Source organism: Natator depressus, chromosome 12 (assembly GCF_965152275.1).
Source record: "Natator depressus isolate rNatDep1 chromosome 12, rNatDep2.hap1, whole genome shotgun sequence".
Classification (NCBI taxonomy): Eukaryota; Metazoa; Chordata; order Testudines; family Cheloniidae; genus Natator; species Natator depressus.
In genome coordinates this window covers 33,353,790-33,379,509 of record NC_134245.1, presented here as the reverse complement: position 1 = coordinate 33,379,509, position 25,720 = coordinate 33,353,790, and the positions used below count along the sequence as shown (strand labels likewise).

At 41.2% G+C, this 25,720-nt stretch overlaps 1 protein-coding gene across 1 annotated transcript in view; it reads right to left on the bottom strand.

Annotated features, from left to right (window-relative positions):
- PLCG2 (phospholipase C gamma 2) overlaps window positions 1–25,720 on the bottom strand; it is a 90,315-nt gene that overhangs the window by 2,749 nt on the left and 61,846 nt on the right. Inside the window, exons 18-32 of the mRNA XM_074968830.1 lie at window positions 25,067–25,267; window positions 23,791–23,910; window positions 22,075–22,255; window positions 21,430–21,498; window positions 20,334–20,443; window positions 18,953–19,049; window positions 17,190–17,256; window positions 16,796–16,953; window positions 14,000–14,102; window positions 12,870–13,079; window positions 11,116–11,261; window positions 7,949–8,063; window positions 6,038–6,205; window positions 5,031–5,119; window positions 890–1,074 (exon numbers count right to left, since the gene is read on the bottom strand). Coding sequence (XP_074824931.1) covers window positions 890–1,074; window positions 5,031–5,119; window positions 6,038–6,205; window positions 7,949–8,063; window positions 11,116–11,261; window positions 12,870–13,079; window positions 14,000–14,102; window positions 16,796–16,953; window positions 17,190–17,256; window positions 18,953–19,049; window positions 20,334–20,443; window positions 21,430–21,498; window positions 22,075–22,255; window positions 23,791–23,910; window positions 25,067–25,267 — 2,019 coding nt within the window. The remainder of the gene's footprint in view (window positions 1–889; window positions 1,075–5,030; window positions 5,120–6,037; window positions 6,206–7,948; window positions 8,064–11,115; window positions 11,262–12,869; window positions 13,080–13,999; window positions 14,103–16,795; window positions 16,954–17,189; window positions 17,257–18,952; window positions 19,050–20,333; window positions 20,444–21,429; window positions 21,499–22,074; window positions 22,256–23,790; window positions 23,911–25,066; window positions 25,268–25,720) is intronic.

Sequence of the window (25,720 nt, the reverse complement as noted above, 5' to 3'; positions counted from 1 at the left end):
ACTGAACACAGAGATGCACCAGTACACAGAAATTATGTGGACTTATGAATAGAACTCATGAATCTCAACTCCCAGTCCTTTGCGCCTACCACTAGCCCATAATATTAGCTCAGCTCCCCACCTTCAGCTCTACCACAGACTCACAGGGTGACAGGATAGTTGCCAGCTGGGTTTTCCTTGGATGAATGCCAGCAGCACCTTGCTCCTACTGACCAATCATAACCCTGGCTCTGCATTGAGCTGTGGCAATGGTCACTTCTCTGGTTCTAAAGAGACCAGAAAGACTGGCCTCTGATTGGCTGGGAGGAAAGGATTTGACCCCTCTCCCCGCTTTAGGCTGGGGGAGGAGCAAAGATCCATTCAGGATCTCCTCCTGCTACAGGAAGGTCCTGTTCTCCCTGTACCCACCCATGAGCTGGGGCAAGGCTTAGGGCAAGGGGTCTTTTTTCCTTAGGATAGAGTCTGGGAATAACTGGCAAGTCCATGTTGTCGCTAAGACTAACCATTGTGTTTTCATTGGTGTTTGAGTCAAACCGGAACTATGTTCTGGTCCCACATGTTCCAGTATGTTTATGTCACAATGCAGTCTTTATGGTGGGTAATTTATTTGGTTGTTTGAGCTGGATGGTAGGAAAGGGTCTAAGCTCCAAAGATTGTGGCATTCAGTGAGTCACTGGGACCAAGAGACTCATCAGCATGGGCTGCTGGAGTCTGGTTCAGTGGAGGCTCAAACTCCCTTTACAAGAGTGAAGCGTGACTTCTAGTCCAAGCCAAGTGGGCCAGAAATTATCTTATCTTAATAAAGCTGAAGCCTTTGTGCCATACAGGACCCCTTAGATATGAGGACCCTTTTGGGGGGCCCTGGGCAGAATAAAGAGGATCAACCTACCTCCTGCTGCATGTCTCTTGATACATTTGTAATTGGTTCTCATTCACACTGAATTCTTTTAGTAAGGCATCTCTGTTGGGGTTCCTTAAGTTCTGGTGGGTGTCATACAGGAAGAGCTGGTTGTTCAGTTCTGCTTGGCGCTTCCGAAGCTGCCGACATGATGAATAAAGCGCCTCTTCGCTTTCCTTCAAGAAAAAAAGAACATCAGAAACCAATTCAGCATCTTACACAAGCTATTCTTCCCTGATTTTTCTAAGTAGTAGTTTGTAAATTATTTTTTGTAAGACACATGTGGAAACAAAATAAATAACTGAGAAAACACTGAAAAAAAGAAGATGCTCATAAAAATAAGCTTTTAAAAAAGGTAAGGTGTTCACACACCATGGTGATCAGTGAGAAATAAATGGATTACAGAGAAAGCATTTGATGACATATACAGGTATGCTGAGGAAAGAAGGGGAGGAGGCTGTGTGTTACGATTGCAGTTACTTTATCTTCTAATAGTCTTGAAACACTGGAAAGACATTTTAATTTTTGAAGGTTATATCTGATAGAGCCCAGTATGCAAACACTACCAAGGATTGGGCTTATTACTAAGTCTCATTGCTTCCAATGGAGTTTCTTATTAAACTGCAAACGAAAGGTCAGATTCTTCAAACACCAAGCATTAAATGGGACCATTCATGGCCATTAGTACTATGGCTAAGGGGGCAGATCCTTCACTGGTGTAAACTGTCAGAGCTGCAGTGAAGTCAGTAGAGCTATGACAGTTTACACCAGCGAAGCATCTGCCCCTTAGGATATGTCTAAACTGCAGCCAGGAATGAGCCTCCCAATCCCAGCAGATACACTTGGCTAGTGGGACTCAAGCTAGTACACTAAAAATAATGTCAGAGGTTGCAGCTCTGGCAGAGACTCAGGCTAGCCACCCAAGTTCAGACCCAGGGGGTCAGGTGGGCTGGAGACTTCAAGCTGCCACTCAAGCCACTAAGTCCACATTGCTATGTTTAGCACGCTAGCTTGAACTATGCTTGAGCGGGTCTGTCCACCAGGCTGAGGGGTCCCAGCTGCAGTGCAAACTTACCCTTAATGTTTGCAGGATTAGGCCTTTAATTTGTATTTGTACTTGCATGTCATCTTCTAGAAAAAGGGCTCTCTCACAAACAAACAGTTCGTAAACCACAATACCCCTTTGACACCGGGAGCTATTTATGGACTATTTTAAAACATTATGCACATGGGTAATCTCATCTGTGTAGTGCCCATCTGTGTAAATCTTGGCAGGACTGGGGTCTTAAGTTCCGCACCAATATCAAAACATCCCACACCAACAAAGAAACATGCGACCAGTAAACAGAAGGCACTGTCACAGCAGACATACTAATAATCAAGCTCCTTTCACCCCTCAGTCCACTGGCTCCCCAGATGCCTAAGACAATGGATGAGCTTCGCAACATGCTTACCAGGTTAATAAACTGTAAAATCAAGGATACACATACACACACGCACACCATCCCCCTGCACTACAGCTGAAACCGTGCTGCAGCTCCCTCTCTGGGGATGTCAAGGAACTGCAGCACAGCCTCTCTGCTCTACCCTACAAAGTACGCATTTTAAAAATATGAAATAAAGGGTCTTATTTTTAAAGGGGACCAACCTCGCCTCCTTCAGTCATAAATGAGGACATGCAAATGGCCAATTGCTGATCACTTAGACAGCTACATGCCCTCATTTATTCTCACAAATAGCTGTATCCACCAACGCTGGATTTGAAAAGTAAGATTGAAGTAGACACTTTGGGAATTTCTGTTAAAAACACAAATGCCAGCTAAACTGATTATAATCTGAAAATGCTTCAAAAACAGTCATACTTTCGACAGCAAGTAAATCAAATTTGCAAGCAAATAAGACATGCTTCTAAATTTAAAAACTTTCTTAATACACTTACATTTCTAGACTATATGGAAAGACTCCAGTTAATTTCAATAGGAACTGGATAAGGGCTGACATGATAATTTATACACTGTTACAACATTTTTGCATCTCTATGTCTCAACAAATTTCAAAACCATCTGCAAGCCCTTTCATAATTTTAGATTTTCTCTCCAAGTATATGCAGGTGGGTGTATAAACAGATCTGTTATTAAATTATAACTTTTTATGGAGGATTTTTTTTAAAGCAGCGAACAGATGGAAAATACCTTGATCGTTTTTATGATGCTTCTAGGTTGGTTTGGCAAAGGTTCTAAAAGTTTTATGACCATGGCAAGTCTTTGTTCACTATAGACTGTCCAAAAAAAAAAAATCTTTAAAATTTCTCCCACCACTGCATCAGCATCCTGAGGTTTCATCACTGTAAATATACATTTGCGCTGCATCTCAATTTTGGTTTACCAAGCTGGAAGAAAGGGGACTGATGCTGGGAGATGTGCTATAGTCAAAGGACTTGTTGCTGAGAAGGTTGGGAGGTGCACGGCTGCTATGAACAACACTTTAAAAGACCCCACTGCCCCAGGCAAATGAGTTGGATTTTTTGAAGAAAATCCCAGACACCAGGGATTCTCAGCATATTTACATATTGAACATGGATATCACTTTGTAAAGCACTGAGTCACTATCGGTGGAGGGATTTGTAGGAGGTGGCAACACAAAGTTCTATCTAGCCTTCTATGCCAGGCTCATCCCCATGGGATTTGAGACCTTACGTGTTTAAAAACTCTTTTTTAAAGGATATACATTTTATTTATATAGACAAGTCTCATATTATGACCCTCTCCCCCCTTGCGATCCCTCACCTTTGACCCCTTTTCTTCCTTGGGACCCTTCCTTCCCCTTCATGATCCTGACCTCCTGACCTCTTCTTTTCCCTCAGACCCCTCCCTCCTTGCAACTCCTCTTTTCTCTCCCTTCTCCAGTGGGTAATGGAAAGCTACAATGGCTGCCAAGAAGCTGACAGGATTGCATACAGTCATTGCATAGGGGGTCTCGTGAGACTTTCTACACAACTTGGAAAAGAGTGTTTCCCAACTCCTCCAAATCTGCTGCTTCTCCTGTGAAACTGAGCATGACTGTAAATGCAATACCTTCCAGTTCAGTGTCTATGTAGCTGCAAGACTAAATCCCTCCAGAAACCCAGTGACTTACTGATGAGAAGCACATAGTGTTCTGCTGTAAGAAATGCAGTGGCCAGATTCTGGTGTCAGTTACAGCAGCTTGTGTTTGGAGTCACTCCATCAACTCCAGTGGGCTTACACCAACGTAAAGCAGAAACAGAGTATTTTTTCCTCTGAAATTTGCAGTATGTGGGAGATCACCTTGACTCCCTAGCATCTCACTTGTTTCACAGAGTGTCTATCAAGCCTGGAGAATTGTGACTTGAAAATTTGGAAAGTGGAAAGAGCACTAACTAGACAAGATGGGTCTGGTTTAAAGTACTGTATGCAATAACTTTGGGTATCAATAGTAATTAACTGCTTGTGGCTCACCCACCTGCCTGGCTGATTCCATTCCTAGGGATTTGTAATTTTTTTCCAAGAAGAGGATTATGTGCACACAAAATTTTAGTGGTTCAAACAGATGTTCTCTGAAGGCTTAAATGAGACAGGTTTATCTGCAATGGGATCCAGTGCTGGGTCTCCGGTTTTTATGAAATATTGGCAATTATTGTTTTTACTTTTGCTCTTTGGCAAAGCCTTCTATTTTTCCCACAGATTGATTCTGAAGACTGGAGAAGGAATATATTCTGTCCTGAGTATCTACTGCCAAGTGAGGCTTCAATATTAGTGAGTCTCACCTCCAAGAAGGGCATACAAGCTTGAGAAGAGCTCTTTCCTACTGCCAGAGAATTAAATTCTAGCCGGTTTCATTCAAATCAAGAAGGCCAGCAGCAATGCTGCTGTGTGAGCAGAACATTCTTTAAAAGAGTAAGACATCTCTCCACCCAGATAGCGAGCAACTGAATTCTGGTTAATGAACATTCAGGAACCAGTGTGAAAGACTTAAGGGTCACACAATATCAGGCAGAAATATATGAGCTGAACTGTCTCCTCTTAGTTACCACAAAGGACTCACTGACCCATGCTCTGGGTGTAGCAGAAGTGATGAGGAAAGTGTAACACACAGGAAGTGGCTTTGCACTTACCAGAACTTGCTGCATTTCACAGAAAACCAGAAGGGAAGCCAGCTCTGTATCTTCACTGTAACCATTTTTGAGCGGTACTGACCTAAAACCTGGGGAGAAGGTACACAGAGGTAATTAAAGTAAGGAGGAAGGGTTGCTTGCAGTTGGGGGCAAGCATGTATGGGACTGGGTAGATCCTTCCATTCTGCTCACCTGCTCCATTCCTTGGAGCAGGCAGAGCTTTGAAGTTTACAAGGAAGCAGCAGGCAGAGATGGGGTGACGAAGTTTTCCCACAGCCCTGCAAATCAAACCAGGTCTGGAGAAATCAGAAGTTAACTCAAGGGATGCCCACATTTGGATCAGCTAAAAAAGCAAAGGTAGAATCCAAGGTAGCAGAAGAATCTTAAGCAGTGATCTCTCCAGAACTCATTCTGGGCACACAATCACATTAATAAAACGGAGACTGTGGCAAAATGAATTAAATCACAGTAATCATTCCATAATCAAATCATTAGAAGGTGGGCACAAACACAGCACCTCTGATACTGTTACCTCTCCAAAATAAACCTATAACTGGGTGGAGAACATCAATCCTTTTTTGGCATTTGCTCTCTCCTAATCCAGAGGGTCAGATTTAAATCTATCAGTCTCAAACTAGTGGGACCAAGAATGCAGGAGCTGCCTTTACTTCCCACTGTGAAACTGATCATGCTGCAGTAGCAGGTTGTTCCATACCCACTTTCTCGTTGCTGATACAACTTGTTCTATGTAACTCTTTCCTCTTGCAGAAAGAATGAAACATGATTTGGTGGTGGGCAATTCATTTAAAAGATTATTTTCAACACGTCGGACATCTTTGTTCAGAGCGAGGGTGTGGTATTTTCAGTTTAGAGTAGCTATCTCCCAAGGTGTGTTTCAGCTGGATGGGCCCTTTACTACCTAAGTTTTGAGAGCAAATGCGCAGTACTCCCAGTTCTAAAGACCATGTTTCTTGCTTAACACTTTATGACACCCTATTGATCTTTACCTGATTTGATTCCTTTGATGGGAAAAGTGGCATGTGCTAAGAAGTTGGGGTCACTGAACATATCCTCCTCGTAAACAACGAAGCGCAGAAACGCTAGGTTAGGATCATAAATTTCAAATTTCACTTGCTCTGGACAGGGTACCCAAACTGGGTTAAGGCCATTGTCATCTGAAATGAAAAGAAAAAAATTTTGATATGATGCAATCACTTCCCTTTATGCACATACAAGTGTATATCCAAGGGCAGATGCTGGGATTATATATGAAGTCTGAAATTCCTTATCCCAGCTGTTTTTGTATGCCCACTCAAGAAGTTCTTCAGGGGAGGAAAGATCTATTTTAAAAAATCTAAATTTAAATACATTTCTTCATATTTAATATATTTATATAAACAAACCTCCCTGGACATCTATTTTTAAAAGGTGAATGCTTCCCACTCATTAATGAAAAACAAGCCCCAGGTCTGAGCTTAAAAACAGACACTAGCATGAAACATACTAAGTAGACAGATATGCACCTATCCAGTTTGCATACTCATTGGTGGAGTTTTGTGGGGTCATCTGAATGTGTGCTGGAGGCTGAAAATCTGGCTCTGAAGGTTGATACAAATACAAAATATAAAGGTCAAAATACTCTTCTCTGGGAAACACTGCAGTTTCCCCTACTGGTGCAGCTCTCTACTGAACATTCTGCACTCATTCCACACCCAGAATTTTGCACGGCCTCATCTGTCACAGAGAAACAGCAGTGCATCTAGAAATGCCAAAATCAGGCACTAAAATAGACAGCCAATCACATGGCTTAAAGTAAAAAAAAATTCGTGGAGTAGGACCCTCACATTTAAAATCCTTACCCCAGTTTGGCTTTTAGTGTAACTCTGGCCCACACAGATACATTTAGTAAATGAACCTCATTTGCACACACAGCTCCATGAGATCAATGGGGGTATTTCCTTGACTTTATTGGGCTCTGGATCAAGACGATAATACTTTGCATGCTCCATAGCTGTATTACTACCCTTCTTGTCCAAGATATCGCCAAAGAAATGATCTAATCTTTGAACTCAAACCTAAATATAATAGCCTCAGGACTTAGAATCTTTCTGTTTGGAGTGCACCTTCAGAAACTGACTAGCATCTTCAGAAAGACAAGGTGGGTGAGGTAATATCTTTTATTGGACCAACTTCTGTTAGTGAAAGAGACAAGCTTTCAAGCTACACAGAGCTCTGAACACTGCATCTAGCATCTTCAGAGACACTTTCAACTTACTAAGCAATTTAAAAATATGGAAATTACACATAGCCAGAAACTTAACAGAAATGCACATTATGAACCTAACACAGTTTAACACTTGCATGTTTCTCTGCCTGAATTTGACACAAAGTGAAGGTTCTAAAATTAATTGGTTCTGAGGCAAGCACTAGAGTACTAATACATGATCATCAGTTAAGAGCAATAAAGTCACCTTATCCTTCTGGTCTATGATATTTGTAAATTATAGATAAGGAAAAGATTATTTCATGGAAGTCACGAATTCTGTGACTTTCAGAGACCTCCGTGACATTTTCCACTTCAGCCCTGGGGTTGTGGGGAGACCCCGCAGCTCCGAGGCACTGCACGCAGCAGGTGCTGGTCACCCCGCCCCACAGCAGGGCTCCCGCCCTCCCTCCCGCTCAATCGTCCACCTGTCAACCCCCACCCATTATTTTTAGTAAAAGTCGGACAACTCTCAAGCTTCTGTAAATTTTTGTTTATTACCCGCAGCCTGTCCGTGACTTTTACTAAAAATAACCATGACAAAATTTTAACCTTAATTATAGATAGCATGCATGATGGATGTCCTCTACCAATTTTATTTAGTGCACTGCAAATATAACTCCACTCCCACCCAGAAAGTTGTGCAGATACTCACTCACAACTGTTGTCTTGAACTTGCTATTATCACATTCGGCCCCACAAATCTCCACCTCTACAAATGGACAGGCAATGCTTCTGCCGGGTTTAGGCAGATGGCGAGCACCTAAAACCTATAAACGGACAATAGGTTATACCAGTATTTGAAAAAAACTTGGCACTGCAATTTACCACTGTTAGTGGTCTACAGAACTATTAAACAGTGCCACTGAAAAAGGCAACTATTTTTCTTATCAAATAGTCCTCAAGAGAGCACGCATATATGCACTTTCTCTCCTGGACGTGTGTAGATGGATGTGTGTAGAAATATATATATTTACAAACACACACAAGTATCACTGGCACAGGTAACTACACTTATAGTTAAGATTGCCCTACACTTTCCAATGTAAAATCCTGTTTTCAGTTGCTTATAACTTTGCATAACTCCAAGCTTAAACGATTCAAGCTAAAATTTTCCATGCTGAGTATCTGCCTCAGGCTGATGGGGAGGAGTGGCTTGTTTGTTTATTTTTAATTTTCAGCTAAAATGATTCAGCCATTTCCGAAATGAGATTAGAGAAAAATAGGATATTTGGTCTGTGGTGGGAGGGGGGAGGGGAGAGAAACAAACAAAAAAACCTCTTATAACCATTTCATTAAGAAGCTCTAGCACCTCCACACTCTAGAGCAGGGACTTGAAATTTGGCAAGGGGTTTCCCTGCTGTCAGGGAGGTGCCCATTGACATCCTTGTGAAGATACATGCAAATATGGCCAAGTTATAAGCCTCCAAAAAAAAAATCACATGCTCAGAACAGACTTGTTAGAATTTAGCAGCTAAATTCTCCAGTGATTCTGTCTGTACTGGGCATGCTCCATCCCCTCACAGCTCTTATGTGCCAACTAGACTGTGCATGTGCCTTCCCTACAGTGAGTGAAGGGCTGCAGGGAGGCTGAGCAGGACTTTGCTTGCAACTGCTCTTCCCAGCTGCTAAGGGCCCACTGTGGCAGCAGACACAGAAACTGAGAGCAGGGAGGCTGTGCCTCCTGTGCTCTCAATACTTCCCTGCAGGCATCATGGTGTAGAAGGAGGAAGGTGCCTGACTCAAATGCAGAGGAGTGAAAAATGGATAAGAGGAAAGGGATTGCAGAGGGTAGACAATGTTCTGGGAACGAATCAGGGTTCTGTAGCAAAGGAGATGGCTGTCAGTAGCTCTCCTACCTCATTTATTACAGTCATTAGAAGAAATGAAGGGGGGATTGCAGGAAGAGAAAGGATGGCTTCATGGTTAAGGAAATTCAGTGTCACCCTAGGTAATTGGATTCTATACCTGTCTGTGCCACTGAGTGCCTACGCGATGCTAAGCAAATCAAATACAATCACAGTTGGCCACTAATCGGGTGTTCATTTTCTGCATGCTCAACACGAGACTCTTGGGGTTTGATTTGCAAAAGTGCTGAGTGCTCATGACTGCAACTGAATTTGACTGGAGCTGTGCTCTGGGAATATGAAGTGCTATAAAAATTCTAAATATTCTGAAAAATCAGGCCCCAGGTGTCCCAAGATTGAAACCCAATTCAGTGGACCCTTTTGACAATTCTGGCCTTAATCTCTCTGTGCCTCAGTTCCCCTACCTAATTTCACAGGGGAGTTGAGCAGATTCATTCATTTATCTTTGTGGAGCACTCAGATACTATGGTGAGAGCACCTCAGAAACATCCATAAAGAAATTAATTCTGTATTCAGTATAGAGTTTGTATGGCATGTGGTAATAAGACCTGGACCCACATACTGAAAGAGGAGGGAAAAATTAATACTGAATGACTACCCATTCACCGAATGAGGTGAGATTCTGTGGAAAAAATAGTATGTGACTACATAATTAAAGACTGTGCCTCAATGTATACACAAATTGCACAGGCAAACACAATTGCACGAGTTGCACAGGCAAACATAATTCTGGCATTTCCTGATTTGTGTGTGCTTATCTTTGCAATCTGAACATCTTTCAAGGTCGATTTTTTTGGATGCAATATATAGATACACACACAACCCTTTCTCTTTCTTTCTTTCTCTCTTGCTCATACGCATTCAAGAGTCTGAATCAAATTTTCAATCCAATTTTAAGTGGACCTCCGTTCTTGCAAGCACAAATAATCTGAGGTGTAATCCGGCACGAGCAATTATTTGTGACCACAGTTCTGGTCACTTCCACATGCTGGTCAATGAATGCACTTGTAAATGCATGTCAATGAATGCACTTGACAAACATCTAAGTGACCTAAATCATGAGCATAAATAAGTATGGGTACAAAAATGTGTCTGCAAAAATGGAGAACTGTGTCTGAAAATCCAGCTCTGTATACCACACTTTCACAGAACATACAGAAGATGCCTCACTTCAAATGCCACAGTTCCACTCTCAAGATGACGAGATAATAGTGAGGTTCTGTACTCTTTTAGCACTTCTTACATTTTTTTTAAAAAGCACTTGTTCTTTTGCTTTACTTTTATAGCCCGTGTCTGCATCCAAACTGCAGTGAGAAGTGGTTACAGTGTGTTTGTTCCTTACCATCATTTCTCATAAAACATATGCTATTTTGGAAGACGTTTCTCTTACTGAATAGCAGCTGAGAACACAAACAAGTTCAACTTACAGATGGTGCCAGGACCCACTGTAGTGTAATTTTCAAACAAACTCTTTTTCTTAATGAAAAATGAGATTCTGAAAGGATGAAGTGAACCAAAATAGCTGCATTTTCCCCTATCGTGTTAAAGCTAACTTTTTTTCTGACTTAGTTTCTTTTTTTCATTATAAAAACCTATTTCTGTCAATTGGAAACCTGCTGAACTAATAACTCTGTTGCTAACCAGTCTCTAATCAGATCTTTTTAATGAGAACTAAGGTGGGGTTCAATGTAAGTTGATTTGATTTGATTTTGAATAGTCACCATATGCATTCCATTTTTTTCTGTTCTATATTCATTGACGTGACAGAGAGAAACTTATTTTATTTCAGGGAAAGTAGCAGAATTAGTTTTATTCCTAAAACACTGACATTTAAATAAAGTATGTTTTGGCAATTGTCACAGCTCTTGCTCTGAAAATATAACAGTTTTATTTGTTGTGAGTCATATAGACCTTTACTACTTGTAAGAATATATTTACAAAAGAAAATATTTACCCTCACTGTCAAAAGCATCTGCAGTTTCCTCTTTGATTCACTTGGCATTGGGTCATAGTCCTCATTTCGCATGCTTTCTGGCTGCAGAATGTATCCAGTCCGTCCATTAAGTGAAAACAAGGCATGGTTTATTTGCATGTATTTATCTAGGGAAAGAATGAAATAGCCATGACAGTAGAGTTCCCCATTTTATTAAATCCAAAAGGATGACAAAGTATCAATTTGATGGCTCCTTAGTGCCATTCCCACTGGTTGCCACTTTCACAAAGACTAGGTGATGACTAATGTTTCACTTCAGTAATTAGAACTGATTGTCATTGGTCCACTGATTACAAATCTGAAAGAGACACTTGCGTTCACACTGAACTTCATATCAAAGCCAAGAGAAATTCTGTCAGACCAGAAATGTTGTGAATTTCCAATTCAAACACATTTTCCCTTGCCAGTGAACTGGTCAAAATACCAATATAGTAACAAATACAAGCTGATATCGCTAGAGCTGTGCAAAGGGAAAAAGCTACTTTCAGAAAACATCTTGAGGTTTTGAAAGGAACAAAAATGGAACATTTCAAAATTCCCCATGAAAGAAAATTCTGGAATTTTTTTCCAGGTCAATCAAAACATTTCATTTTGACAAAACTGAAATATTTCGTTTAGATTCTGATCTTTTAAAAATAGTTTTATGATCATACAAAATTAAGAAACAAAATGAAAGTGATCTCAAAATGAAAAAAAATCTATACAATTCATATCCAAAAATGTTAAAACAGGAAATGAAATTCTTGTGCACCTGACACAATTTCATGAAGTGTATCAATTTTAATGACACTGTGTATTCTGACACCAAAGTTTCTCCAACCAGCTCTTCTAGTATCTCTTGATCATTAAATTGAGTTACTCAGTTAACACAACACAGTACAATGTGAAGTAAGCATAGGCGCCGACTCCGTGGGTGCTCCGGAGCTGGAGCACCCATGGGGAAAAGTTAGTAGCTACTGTGCACCCACCGGCAGCCAAGCTCCTCTCCCCACCCTACCCCTCACCTCCTCCTCCACCTCCTCCCCTGAGTGCGCCGCATCCCCGCTCCTCTGCCTACCTCCCAGCATTTGCTGCTGCCAAACAGCTGTTGGCGGTGTAGCAAGCTCTGGGAGGGAGGGGGGAGGAGCGGGAACGTGGTGCGCTCAGGGGAGGAGGCAGGGCTGAGACGGGGATTTTGGTCAGAAGTTGGAATAGGGGCAGGGAGAGAGCGGGGCAGGGATGAGAGGGGGTGGGGCCGGGCCGGGGGAAAAGGGGGGGTCGAGCACCAACCGGCGCAAGTAGAAGTCGGCGCCTACGGAAGTAAGAGGGCCTGATCCTCAGCTGCTGTTAATCGGTGTCACTATCGAAATCAGTGGAGCTATGCTGATTTACACTTGTTGTGGTCGTACATGCCAGTCCAACACCCACTAAAGTTAAGAGAAAGACTCCACTATTTCAAAGGAGTTGGATCAGGTCCCACAAGTGAACTCTGCAGGGTGTATGGAGATGAATTTTCTGGGATCTGCACGAGTAGCCAATCCACAGAGTCACAAGCAAACAACTCATATAGTTTCAATCCTCTCAAGCACTCACATTCCTTCTTCCATCTATCTTCCTTCTTTAGTAAGATATCAACCACAATGTCCAGGGTGGTGGAGAAACTAGAGGGGGAACTTCTTAATGGTCAATTGAAAGAATGAAAAACAAATTAAAGCTCCTCTTTATGAGAATGTTACCTGGGGTCTGGAAATTAAGAGACACCATCTGGGCGCCACAAAACCAGAGGCGAAATGGGTCATAGTTAGATGAGTCAACCCTCTGTCCTTTAGGGTAGACCCGCGTCAGTCCCTTTTGGTTGTATTTCAACAGCTCACCAGGCTTCTGCCTGACAACACTTTCAGCTTTGTTTTCCACAAAAGAACGGACTTCTCTGAAATCAGGATTTTCTACACAGGAGGAGGGGAGGAGAAAAAGGCAAAAAAAGGAGAAAGAAACCACCATTTATTCTCCATTTCCACTGGAGCCTTGCTTTACCTCATCCTTTAACACAATAATTGACTTCTTGTTAATGCACACACCGCAAGCTGGTTGAACATCAAGTCTGAAAATTAAAATAACCTGTCTGCCTGACAAGTTCTCTAACTGCTCATTGTGGTGGGACTGGATGAAGGCTACAGTGTTGTTCTCATCCCGTCACTGCTAATAATGCTCATTTGAGCACTGCAGCACATCCTTTCCTCTATGTAAGTGGAGGAATGGAGGGCAAGCCATGGTTAACACCACCTCAAATCTACCTTTATGGCTTACTGCAAGCATTCACAAAGAATCTTAAGCAGGAAGGGGATATTTGTTGGGTATTCCATGGATCTGGTTGCAATGGCAAAAACCCAGCAAGTAATCAATTTCAGTGTCAATCCAGAAATTTTTACTGTTATTGCCCCACATTCTCATTTACATTAAGACATCTTCATGTCACTCCAGTAGCTTCAAGGGGTCTTATTGTAAGTGACAATCAGACTGTTACAGCAAAATATTACATAATGTAGAGTAAGTCTATTTTAGATTGAGTTTGTTCCACATTTTGTCCCAGACTTGAGCCTCGACAGGTTGAGATGTATGCTCAAAACAATTCTAATAACTCACTAGATTTTACCTGACACTTTATCATTTGAATACTATAAAGCTCTCTCCAGTGTACAATTCCAATTTGACACTGAAAATCCTGCTGCATGAGCTCTCTGAGCTCTCTCTCCCAGTGCAGAAAGGAGGTATTTTATTTTCAATTCTGAAATTTCAAATAATGTTTCTTTGAACAGGATTAGCATGCAAGCAGGCAAGGCGAAATTTATTATTAAAAATAAATCACCTAAATTGTCCTTCGATTTGCTTGTAGGTTTGCAGTAGATTACCAAGTCAGATAATTCAATGGCAATTAATTGATTCTTTTCCCAGTATTTCCTCCTAGTCTCCTGTTTAAGATTAAAAAAATATTTTTAGATTGCACATATGTAGAACATGATGGCACAATAAACTAGGACATATTCTAAAGAAAGGATGATTATGTTAAAATATTCCCAGCTCCCTGATTTCATATTTAACACTTCATAAACGTACTTGGATGTGACATATATTTAGGGCTTCTGTTTTTCAGGGTTTATTAATATAATTTTGGGTGTTCATTTTTAACAATTTTTTAGTTTTATGTAGGTTTCCAATAACTCGGGGTTTTCGGGTCTCTCACTTGTATACTGTAATGAGTAATGGATATTATGTTATATCCATTACTCATTACAGTAGTATATACTGTAACAAGTAATCTCTTTGTAATGTTCCCTAAGGCACTTTAACATAGTGTTGTTTCAAACAGCACTATATAAAAGCACACTAGGGAGCCTTTAGTGCACACCAGCAGGGTCTACATGGACCAATTAATGTACAACATCCTATTGTGCTTTAGGAATCACACTCCTGTACTCCACATTACTGCTCTGATTGGACAGGCCCTTAGAGGCAAATAACCATTTACAGTGTTTATCCAGTGTTTGCTGGATAAAAACACCTATTTCATTTTTTTAATGGGGGGAGGTCGTCTTTATTGGTTAAAACATAAAACCAGAGGTCCTACATACATTTTTATTCCCAATTCAAGAAAGCAGTTAAGCATGTGCTTAAGGCCCAGATTTTTAAAGGCATTTAAGTGGTGCTGCACTCAATGTTGCAATACCTAATGGGTTTAGCAGTTTAAGTCTCGTTTTCAAAAGGGATTTAGGCACTCAGGTTCCTAAGTATCTAAATTAATTTTCAAAATGAGCCTTAGACATTGCAAGTTGAGTGCAGCAACCGCCTCAATACCTTTAAAAATCTAGGCCTAAGCACTTTCCTGAATCGGAATCATATAAAGAAGCTTGGCAGCTAAATTACTGTTTTTATGTACATCCATATAAATCTAGCTAAATTCTTGACTCAACACCCTCATATAAATGCACAGACAAAAAAATGCAAAGCATAACGAAGTTTCTCTCCATTTATTTATGATCTCGATCAGGATTAAGTATCTCTTGTGCCTCCAAGACTGAATTCCAGCTGTCTCCAAATGCAAAGCGCACTGCTCCAGCAGTTCACTTTTTGCAAAGCAAGCCAGCGTTTCCAGGTATGAAAAAATAATTTACGATCAAACAGGCATCATTATGGAAAAGTCCATAATCTACTGCAATACTAGATGGTTTAAATCTTGGTGTTGTGGGAGCTGAATGAGGATACCTGCAACCCATTCAAATGGGAGTTGGGGAACCAGGCTACTCCTCACTTTGGCAGGCAGCAGCTATTCATGGCCATTCCTGGTGCAGATTAGAAGCCACTGAAGTCAATGAGAGCCCTGCATCAAGTGAAGGTAGAATTTGGCAGGAGGTGATCAAAATTACAAAAAAGATTCAAGAAGTGATTGCAGGATAGGAAGTATAAATGGAGTCACATACTGAATAGTTACTAGCTTCAGTACAAAAGGCTACAAAGCAGTAGGAAATAGGAAATCTCCAAAAGAAATTCTCACAACAGCAGGAGGAGGGAGGAAAACAGGAGCTGCAGAGAGACGTTTTTCCAGAAGCAGTCACCAGACCAGAGACTGTGTGCTGTGGTCTAAGAAAAGCAAAGAGGAATTTAGTATTATGAACTGACATAGCCTTGGAGAAGTGCAGATATAAGCTATTACCTCTTTGTAATACACAGTGACCCACCACAGTGTAACATCCCAATAGACATATAGCTTTCCCTTAAAAGCAATGTTTTCACGAGCAAAGGAGCATTTCCAGGTGCTGTAAACTCGTTCTTAAAAGTACACTTCTAAGGATAGCTAACCAGGAATGAATACCAACAATAATAGACCATTCCTAGGACACGGTTTGTGCCGATATAAAACAGGGATGACAAAGTGGATAAGGCCCTGAGTTGAGAAGCTGAAGTGGGGGGAAATCTTCAGAGACCTGGAAAACACCCAAGTGAAGATAAAGTGAGGAATTCCAAACTGCAAATTATTACTAGCCGTATATAATAAAGTTATTGGCACAAGTAAGAAAGTGTTTTACAAATGTATACACTAGACAGCAGAGGTAGGAAGCAGGATTATGAAGAGGAGTTTAGGCAAAGGAGCTCAGATAGCACATATATTCGGGGATTTACTATAATACTTTTCAAGCCTGGTTCTCCACTGCCTTGCACGAGGCATGCCATAACTTACACCTGTGCAAAGTGGACGTAAAACACTACCATTATCATTTTTTAGTATATCCTATTTACTTTGCATAGATGCAGGCAACACCACAAGGCATAAAGCACTCAAGTCATCAACTTGAGGGAGAACTCTGCTGAAAGTGTTAAAATTCTCTTTGATGGCTGACGTTCTGCTAACTGTCCTGAGGTGCCTGAAAATTTAGAAAACAAGACCCAGATTAGTGAGGTGTTTTACTTTAAGCATGTAAATAGTCGCACTGAAGTCAAACTGCAGAACCAAGTCCTGTAAAATAAATATGCAAGAGACTTCAGCGGTTCAGGCTTTAGTGAGGTTTGGGGAGCTTAAGTGGTTCTCAAATGGCCGAAGACTCATTATTTCCTAATTTTATAACTATCCATTGCAAAATAAAACAAAAATTTTCTTTTCTACTGGTACCTCTTCTGCAGTTTTCCGTGTGATTTCCCTGATGCCTTGGAACCATTCAAACAGCTCTTCCACCGTATCTGTTGCAAATTCAACCGGAGGGTCTTCTGGATTCTTGGGTTCCAGTACGAAGACAAAAGCCTTGCCATGCTTCCCTTGCGGCATTTTCACTATTGGACAGCACAGTAACAAAAGACACATACAAAAATGTATCAACTCTTTTAGTCTTAACTGCATGCTGTATGAATGGCTGGTTCAATGCAGCAGCCAACCATACAGATTTCCACTATGATAAAATCTCTTGTCAGGCTGAATAGATAGCATCATCTTTCCTTCTCTAGGGGAAACAGCCCAAATAAAGGAGGAAAACCTAGGAATCCCGCTACAAGCTTCAGAGGCTACGTACCGACATTGTATGCATTGAGGACCAGTATGCCACGACACAGAGATCCTAAGGGGTTGTCCTCAATAATCTGTGAAGAAACAATGGGTTTAATTTGGATTCTCTTAATCTTTTCCCTTTTTAATCAGTAGTCACAGGATGCATAACAAAAATTAAACACAAAGTTAACTGCCCACAGTGTCATGGAGAAACTGTCAAGGGCTCTGTTTAAAAAGTTCACTTTTAGTGAGAGGATCTCTCATTATGGATGAAAGATGACTAGTGAGGCTGGGAATAACCCTGGTTCATCTGTGGGTCTTCAATTCAACCGGTTCACTGTATTTTGACTATTACATTACGAAGCTACTGTCCTAGCATAATTACTCATTTTTAAAGCTTTCCTTTATAATACCAGAAAGACCAAAGTGTTCATATAAATTTCCCCACACACACCCAAGGCATCACTGATCTGAGGGTTCATCGAACATTTTATTTTAAAAAAGCAAAAGGATTCATGCAATTTAATAACTGCCTACTCAGACTTTTGCTTTCATTTGTTAGATTAAATTGCTCTTTGTCAAAGACTCTGGAACACATTTTCACATGCTTTTGGCTGGCACAATTGGCTCAGTTACCTACTGGGTAACAGGGTGTGAAAACAGCTAATTAGATGCATCTGTGCATTCCGTTTTCCCATTTGCAAAAACCATTGCAGTAACTATGTTGGCAAATTAAGTGCATATGTGGGGCACATAATTGTTCCACACATCTATCTGAAAATCTGACCATGTACAGAAACTCCTTACTTAACGTTGTCCTGGGTAGCGTTGTTTTGTTGTTACGCTGTTGATCTATTAGAGAACATACTTATTTAAAGTAGAACAATGTTTACTTATAACGTTCTTTGGCCGTGGGGGCTTGGAACCAGGGTGGGCCGGCAGCCCCCCTATCAGCTTCCTTCCACAGCCACACCCAGCACCTCCCACCCACCGGCAGCCCCATGGATCAACAACTCCAAGATCAGCTGTTTTGTGGCATTCAGGAGGCTGGGGGAGGGGGAGGGAGAGGAGTGAGGACATGGCATGCTCTGGGGAGGGCAGTGGAGCAGAGGCAGGAAGAGGCCAGGGGTGTGGAGTGGAGGTGGGCCTGGGGCAGAGCTGGGGGGTTGAGTAGCCCAGCACATTGGAAAGAATAGCAAGAGGAGCAGCCGGACGATCCACCCTCTTTCACCCTCTGACTCCACCATCTCAACCAAGCTTCACAATCATCATTGCTGAGTACAGTATTAAATTAATTGTTTGTTTAAAATTGTTTAAAACTTATACTGTATATGTCTATAATGTCTTTTGTCTGGTGAAAAAAATTTCCCTGAAACCTAACTCCCCCATTTATATTAATTCTTATGGGGAAATTGGATTCGCTAAACATCGTTTCGCTTAAAGTCGCATTTTTCAAGAACATAACTAGACTGTTAAGTGAGGAGTTACTGTATGCTAATCTTTAGCCTGCAGGGAATTGCTTATAACACACTGCGTCAATACCTCTCCCCAAATGCAGTTCCATAAGGAATAACCTGCCAAACACAACTAGTGGCATCAAGGACAGAAGACAATTGTGTCTGCACAGCCCCAAGGACGGCAAACACTATGTGTACTTTTCTACTCTATGCTAAGGCTGCATCATGCACAACATATAGTTATATTCCCATGAATGAGAGAAACCAACTCAGTGTGCAGAGGGCAGCATCGTGCTAATGGAAGACATGAACCAAATCCTGAACTCCTCACCTGGCTTTCAAGGTCTGCTAAGTTATCAGTTGACATGTCTTCAACGTAATTAGATGGAAAATAGTGTTGGACTTTTTCTCCATAGTCTCCTTGCCACCTGAAATTAAAAAAAGAGACAACTGAAGACCTTCAAACACAGACCATTAATTAAGCAATAATGTTCAAGAAATTGGTCATTAATACCCAAGACCAGCTTGCTAGTTGGCTATTGCCAAAATAAAAGTGATGAAGCAGCTAAAAGCTCTAACAAAGAGATCATTAACTGTGGTAGGTGATTTCAAAGGGATTGCAGCTATTGCAAACAGCAGTTAATGACTTAAGGAGCTTCCCCTCCAGCACTAAACACTATTATGTGGTTGATTGCTTTGTGGAAACAACTAGAGGACATTAGATTCCTAAGCATTCCAATCAATTTATAAGCCAGGTAGGAATGAAAACTTGTGGGCAGATACTCAGAGGACGGAGATAACCTAAATCCATTTTGGTTTTCAAGGGGTGTTGTGCAAAGCATGGAGAGGGATGCTGCATTGACCCAGGGTTAGCCTTTGGAGGGTCTCCTGCAAGAAGTGGGTTTTTGGGAGGGATATGAATGGGGAAAGGAAGCAGGCCTGACACCCTGAGATAGGGAGGCTGTACCAAGCATAGGTTGTTGGTATGGGGGGGGAAGGTACAGATATGAGAGTGGGAGAAAGCAATGAAGGGAGCGCTGAGGCTGCAATAAAGGGTGATCATCAAAAGAATGTGGGTAGCAGCAAAAAATCAAGCCATGCCATACTTGGAACCACTACTGCCAGCTGTTCCAGAGAGCAGCACTGATTTCCTTCATAGCAGAAGTTTTACTATTCCCAGTGGAAGATTTTTCCCCTGCCCATTTCTCTGCAATGATACCCATTTCCTTCGAGGGCTAGCAATGCCACTACCTAGGAGAGACGGATAGGACTACTTTCAGATCCCATCAACCTCATTATTGGCTTGTCCACAATGCAGTTACCAAGCGATGCAAGTCACTCCCTCCTGATAAAGACAGTGACCCCTGCCCCTTCCATCCCAGACAGCAAAGGACTGGCTAGGACTCAAACCTGGATGTCACACAGCAGCAGAGAGTGCTATCCACATGGTCACTCCTCTCAAAAGCTCTTTGACAGTTACCAAACACTTTACAGTACTTCTTGTCAAAAAGCCAGGCAGGAACAATGAGTGTCAAGGTGGGAAGGTGAGAAAAATAAAAGGGGATTTTCTTTCTTCATCAACTTCTGGGATGTATAAGGAACAGTGGCTGGGTCAGAAGCAGAGATTTTAAGAACCCCTGCACAAAGCTGAATTCATTTCCCCATCACATACACTCCGTGGCGGCTCTTCTACAAGGAATCACTCTCCTTACCAGCCTCCTGATTCCTTTGTGACGTTATGAATTAGGGCCCCTCTGCAGAAGCTCAGTTCATCACTTCTCTTAGCTTTATAGTCATATATGGCTTTCACTGTTCTCTGAGGCTGTAAAAGAAACAAAATAAAAGGGTCAGAGAGAGGGACAGGTCACAAAATGATCAATAAATCCATCTCAAAAGAAAAAAGATCTTTCTTTATTAGACTGGGTAAGCTTAACTCTAAGGTTCCAGAGTGACATCTGCTGGTGTAAGGAAGTGGCACTGTTTAACCAGTATCCTTCAAACACCAGCCAAAAGAGTACTTCTTTTGTGGATGCATGGTTATTCTACACAGAGAACCGTGAGCTATCATCCCTGCTCACATATACCCAGATACAATCTGAGCCTCAAGGCTTGGGATGCGGTCTCTCTCTCTTCAGTCCTATCATCCCCTTCAAAACCTCATCAACAATACTACAGAATACATTACCTCTAGGAAACCCAAGTTTCTATCAGGACAAGCAATTTCCTTATCCTGAAATTTACTTCTACCTGAATTCTTCCACAGTAATGCACAATCATTAGTCACGAAGGGAAAGAATTACAGCTGAATGTGCATTTACAGCCTAGATGGCTTTTGCGAGAATTACAGCTAAATATGTATTTACCATGCCATTTTTGTTTAACATTTAAAAACATGCATAATAAAAGAAATTTTAAAAGTTCAATACTGTATAAGAAGTGTGCAAGACTGTCCACCTTCCTTTGCATGCAAAACCCTGCACAAGTAATCATTTTTACTCGGTGCATATATGTAGGTTCAAATTTCCAGGCACATCCACACAAGCATTCATGTGAAAATCAGAATCACCTATGCACGCTGAGAAGCCAGCTGCTCAATTTCTTGTCTGCATGAGTAAATACTAGCTTTGCATATAGAAAATGTGTAGGGAAAAATTATACTCCTCTTGAGTTTTACCTTCCCCCACAAGCCAGATACAAATATTGAAAAGTGTGATTGAAATTAACGGAAAAATCAACACAAATGTTCTGACATCTTTTCAGCCACGACAGGAAGGTTTAGTTTGAAAAACCACTTGAACGTAAACATACCACTGATGGGGTTATTTCATTAGGCTCCACATACATCTTGACATCATAGAGCGCATTAATATCTTTCTCCTAAAAATGGAGAGGAAAAAACAGTTAAGAAAATATATTTTAAATCTACAACAGGACTGTTCTACAGAGTGGGGGATCCTTATGTGCTGTACACACGTATCTACAGTATCACTTCAGCAATTCATAAACTGTGGGGCTGACCAGAGCTGGGAGTCCCGACTTCTATTAGAGGCCCATTTCTATCACTAGCTCATCATGTAGCCTTGGGAAAGTCATTTAACCTGCCTATGCCTATCTTTGATCAAACAGTAGTAGAACCACACCACCTCACAGAAGTATCACTTAATTCATGAAACGCTTGTGAAGAACTTGGAGAGGCTGAGGGAGATTATGTGGAACTGAAAAAACTAGCAGGTGGTGCTATGGATTTGGTTCATAATCACTGCAGGTCTCCTAGCTTTTCTTTAACAGACAAAAAACTAAGCTGCAAAAAGCTGCTTTGATGTATGCGGTTACTTTTTTTCCCCTGGGAGGGCGGAGGGAGGGTTGGAATTTTATCCTCCTTCACCTCCTACTACGGAGGAGGAGAGTGTTTATCTTTCACTGAATCACTTCATTACAAAGGTAATCACTTGCCGTGCTGTAGCGCTCTAGCAGTTCCTCAGTCACAGGGTAACGCAGTTTCATTTTCCTATACAGCGTGTGCTTTTCGTAGTAGGTCACCAGTTCAACTAAGCTTTCAAAATAGGCAGAGGTGCCCAGCACAAAGAGGCGGCCTTCTTGTTGAATTCTGAAGTGCTTCACTTTCCCCTCAGCTCTGTGGAATTAGTACAGGTGCTGTGATACTTTAAAAGTCACTGGGGCCTAACACAGTAAAACCTCACTTACCATGAACTGTTACCATTATCCCTTGACACATGTTAAATGTATTAAAAAGTTCTGCACTTTTCCAAAGCCTCATTTATCCAAATTAATTTCAGGTTCCCCCATTCAATTCACAAATAGAACGGATTCAGGAATTGTCTTTCCCATCTCCAATATGTGGAGCATTGGAAATATCCTCATTTTTTTCCTGTTTTCATTTGCCCACTAACCCTCACACTCCAGACTCCTCTGAGCTTCACCAGTCATCTAGCCAAAAAGAATTTATCTGGACTAAGATTCTCTTTGGAAGCCTGTCACTGTCAATCACTATTAAGTGACAAGAAGCAGTCTCCCCAGAAACAGTGGCTACTTTATCCCCATAATGCTTCTGATAGCCACTACAATCTACTTTTAAAGGAAAAATTCCTATCCACTTGAAAATTTTTTGAATTTTTGGTAATCACTGTAAAAACCACCACCCAACCACTTTTCTATTCATGGAAGATACCTACAAAATTTCCAGACCTACAAACTTTTCTGGCTATGAATTGTTTTCATAAGGACACTACTGTATAGAATCCATAATGGACTTTAATACCCTATCTTCCCAATAGGAGAAAGATGAAACTAGAGCTCACTGCAGACTTGAGAAGTCTGAAAATCTTCAATGTAAAGTACATAAATAAAAGACAGCATGTATCTGCTCTCCAAGACAATATTCTATACTGCATTAACAGACACGATTGAAGAAACTTAATATGATTCAAAATTGCAATAGAGTACATTACAGTTCTTATAAGCACACAGTTTCAATAAGAGAAACTGTTGTTATAAAGCAGTTGCTATTAGCAAGGATACTTAACAGCAGACAAATGGCAACTTTCATTTTTAGTGTGCTGCATAATGTAACAGATGCTGAATGAATGAACCTCAAATTATTATGCAACTTAAGTAGGTTTCCTCTGGTCAGAGACCTAGGATCTGTAGTGCTGATCTGGCACAGAGAACTGCACTGGCATACAGCTTCACAGAAGCCAAGAAAGGTCCACACACGCACTACAGTATGAGATATCCTGGGCCAAGTTTTTAGCCATACTCAAAATTATCCACTCCATCCATACGTGCGCATATATTTTGCCCATGCATCCACTTATGTGTGCACATCAAGAAACTGTGTGGCTAACTACCTAAGCTGCAAGAGCAAACTCAGATTTTATACATGCAAAAGATACAACAGGAAGATTTTAAATGTTCAAAACCAGAGAGCATGAATGGCCCTATATGTTAGAGTCATAGAATATGAGGGTTGGAAGGGACCTCAGGAGATCATCTAGTCCAACCCCCTGCTCAAAGCAGTACCAATCCCCAATTTTTGCCCCAGATCCCTAAATGGCCCCCTCAAGGATTGAACTCACAACCTTGGGTTTAGCAGGCCAATGCTCAAACCACTGAGCTGTCCCTTGCACAGTCACATGTGTCTTTTCTTACCTGAATGTCATGGCAAATGAATCAGGCTCATCTCTCTTTCTAATCAGAAACGCTCCATCTCGAGGAATTCGCATCAACATGTCTTCTGCTTCTCCTCGACTCAGGTTACGGTAGTACCAGCTACAGTAGAGGGAAAGAAAATGGACAAGCGATTACAAAGCTTGTCAAAGTGTCACTCAGTAAGAATAACTGGCGGTGTTACTAGAATTATAGCCTGAGACATTACAAGATAAATTATACATTAGATTTTCCTCATCATGGCACATATGACAGCATCTTAAAGCAAAATACTGTAAGGCATCAGCTTATTTTGGGTAAAACCATCAGGAAAACATCAGAACACCTTGTCTGCTTATAGTAAGATAACATAAATCAACTTGTCTCCATAGAACAGTGGCAGATGCTGCTTTATCTGTTCATAACCAAATGCCAGACAGGGGCCAGAGTTTTGACGTGGAAGATTTTAAGGAAGAGTCCAGATATGGGCTAGGGAAAAACAGCAGACATTGGATACTTCCTTAGGACCAGATTCTGTCTCTCACAAGTACTACTCAAGGTGAGTAACAATGGTAGAATCTGGCTCTTAATGAGCACCAAGGGGGAGAGCTACAGCTGATGTAAAATGTTCTCGCTCCATTGATTTCAGTGGAGCTAGAACAATTTACATTAGTTGCGGATCTCCACCCAGTGATGTAAAAACAAAATCAGCTGAGTCCCAGCAGGCATCCTCAACTCACACTGACTTCAAAAGGTATCTCAGGATGTATAGGGCCGTACAGAACCAGGGCCCAGACCATGAAAACTGTCGAAAGTCATGGACATAAGTTTTGAACACAAAATAATCTTTTTCGATCTGTAGACCAAACAATGGACCAAAAGTGCACATGGTGCATGAACAGTAACTTCTGAATTCCCCAAATTCGTTGCAAGACCACAGGCAACAACTCAACACCTAACCCTACTTGCTGAGTTCTTTAAATTATCGAGCAAAGAAAGAGAGCAGGGAGAGGGAGGACTTGGTACCCTCTGGGTGAACAGCTTTCACTGTTTCTCTGAACTGAGTATAGTTACCAGTGAGCACCTGCTTTACCATTAGCCCCCCATGAAGCCCAGAGTAGAAGCTGAATCTTTCAAGGTTCTTAGAAATCAATGAAGTTTGTTCCCATGACAGCTGCTACCGAAGTGTTCCTGAATGCATGAAATCCATGGCCATAAATGACAACAAAAAGTTGCACCCTTTAACACAACCCAAGCACTTCCCTTCATCTGTACATACTCTTTAGTTTCATGAGGTTTGGGGTTAGGCACAGCATCAGTCAGACGCAGCTCAAACTCAGCACATCGCAAGTGGGCTTCCTTGTAGTGTTGAACGAGATCATAAATACTATCAAAGGTGAGGTTGTCGGTCAGGTAATATTTCATGGTATCTCCTTCACTATTAGAACGGATACGGCAATGCTGGACCCTACCTGACCTCCTTAAAAAATGAAGAGGGAGGAAAAACAACAGTTAATAAAGATGGACATTTAGGATGTTATCTAATCTGTTCCTGGTTAATTCTAGTTTGTGAATTTATAAAGTCACAGCAAATCATGTTCTTTCTTTAACAAATAATAAGATTGTTGGGAGTTGTTCTTTTCAACCTACAGAGTTTCAGATGTAGCAATATGCATCACTGTAGAATTAGCGCAGAAGGCTCTCTCACCAGTAGATCTATCTGATATACTGTTATTTATAACTCCAGACTGGGAAAAATTAGGCAAAATCTTTTATTTTTTCCCCTATAGGGACATCCTCTTTTATCAACAAGATCAAACTCCGCCAAGGGAAATGAACTTGGGAAACTATCTGCTCAGCTTGGAAACCGATGATTTACACCAGTGCAAATTAAATACAATTTTGGCCCACATATCGAAGAAATATTGTAACA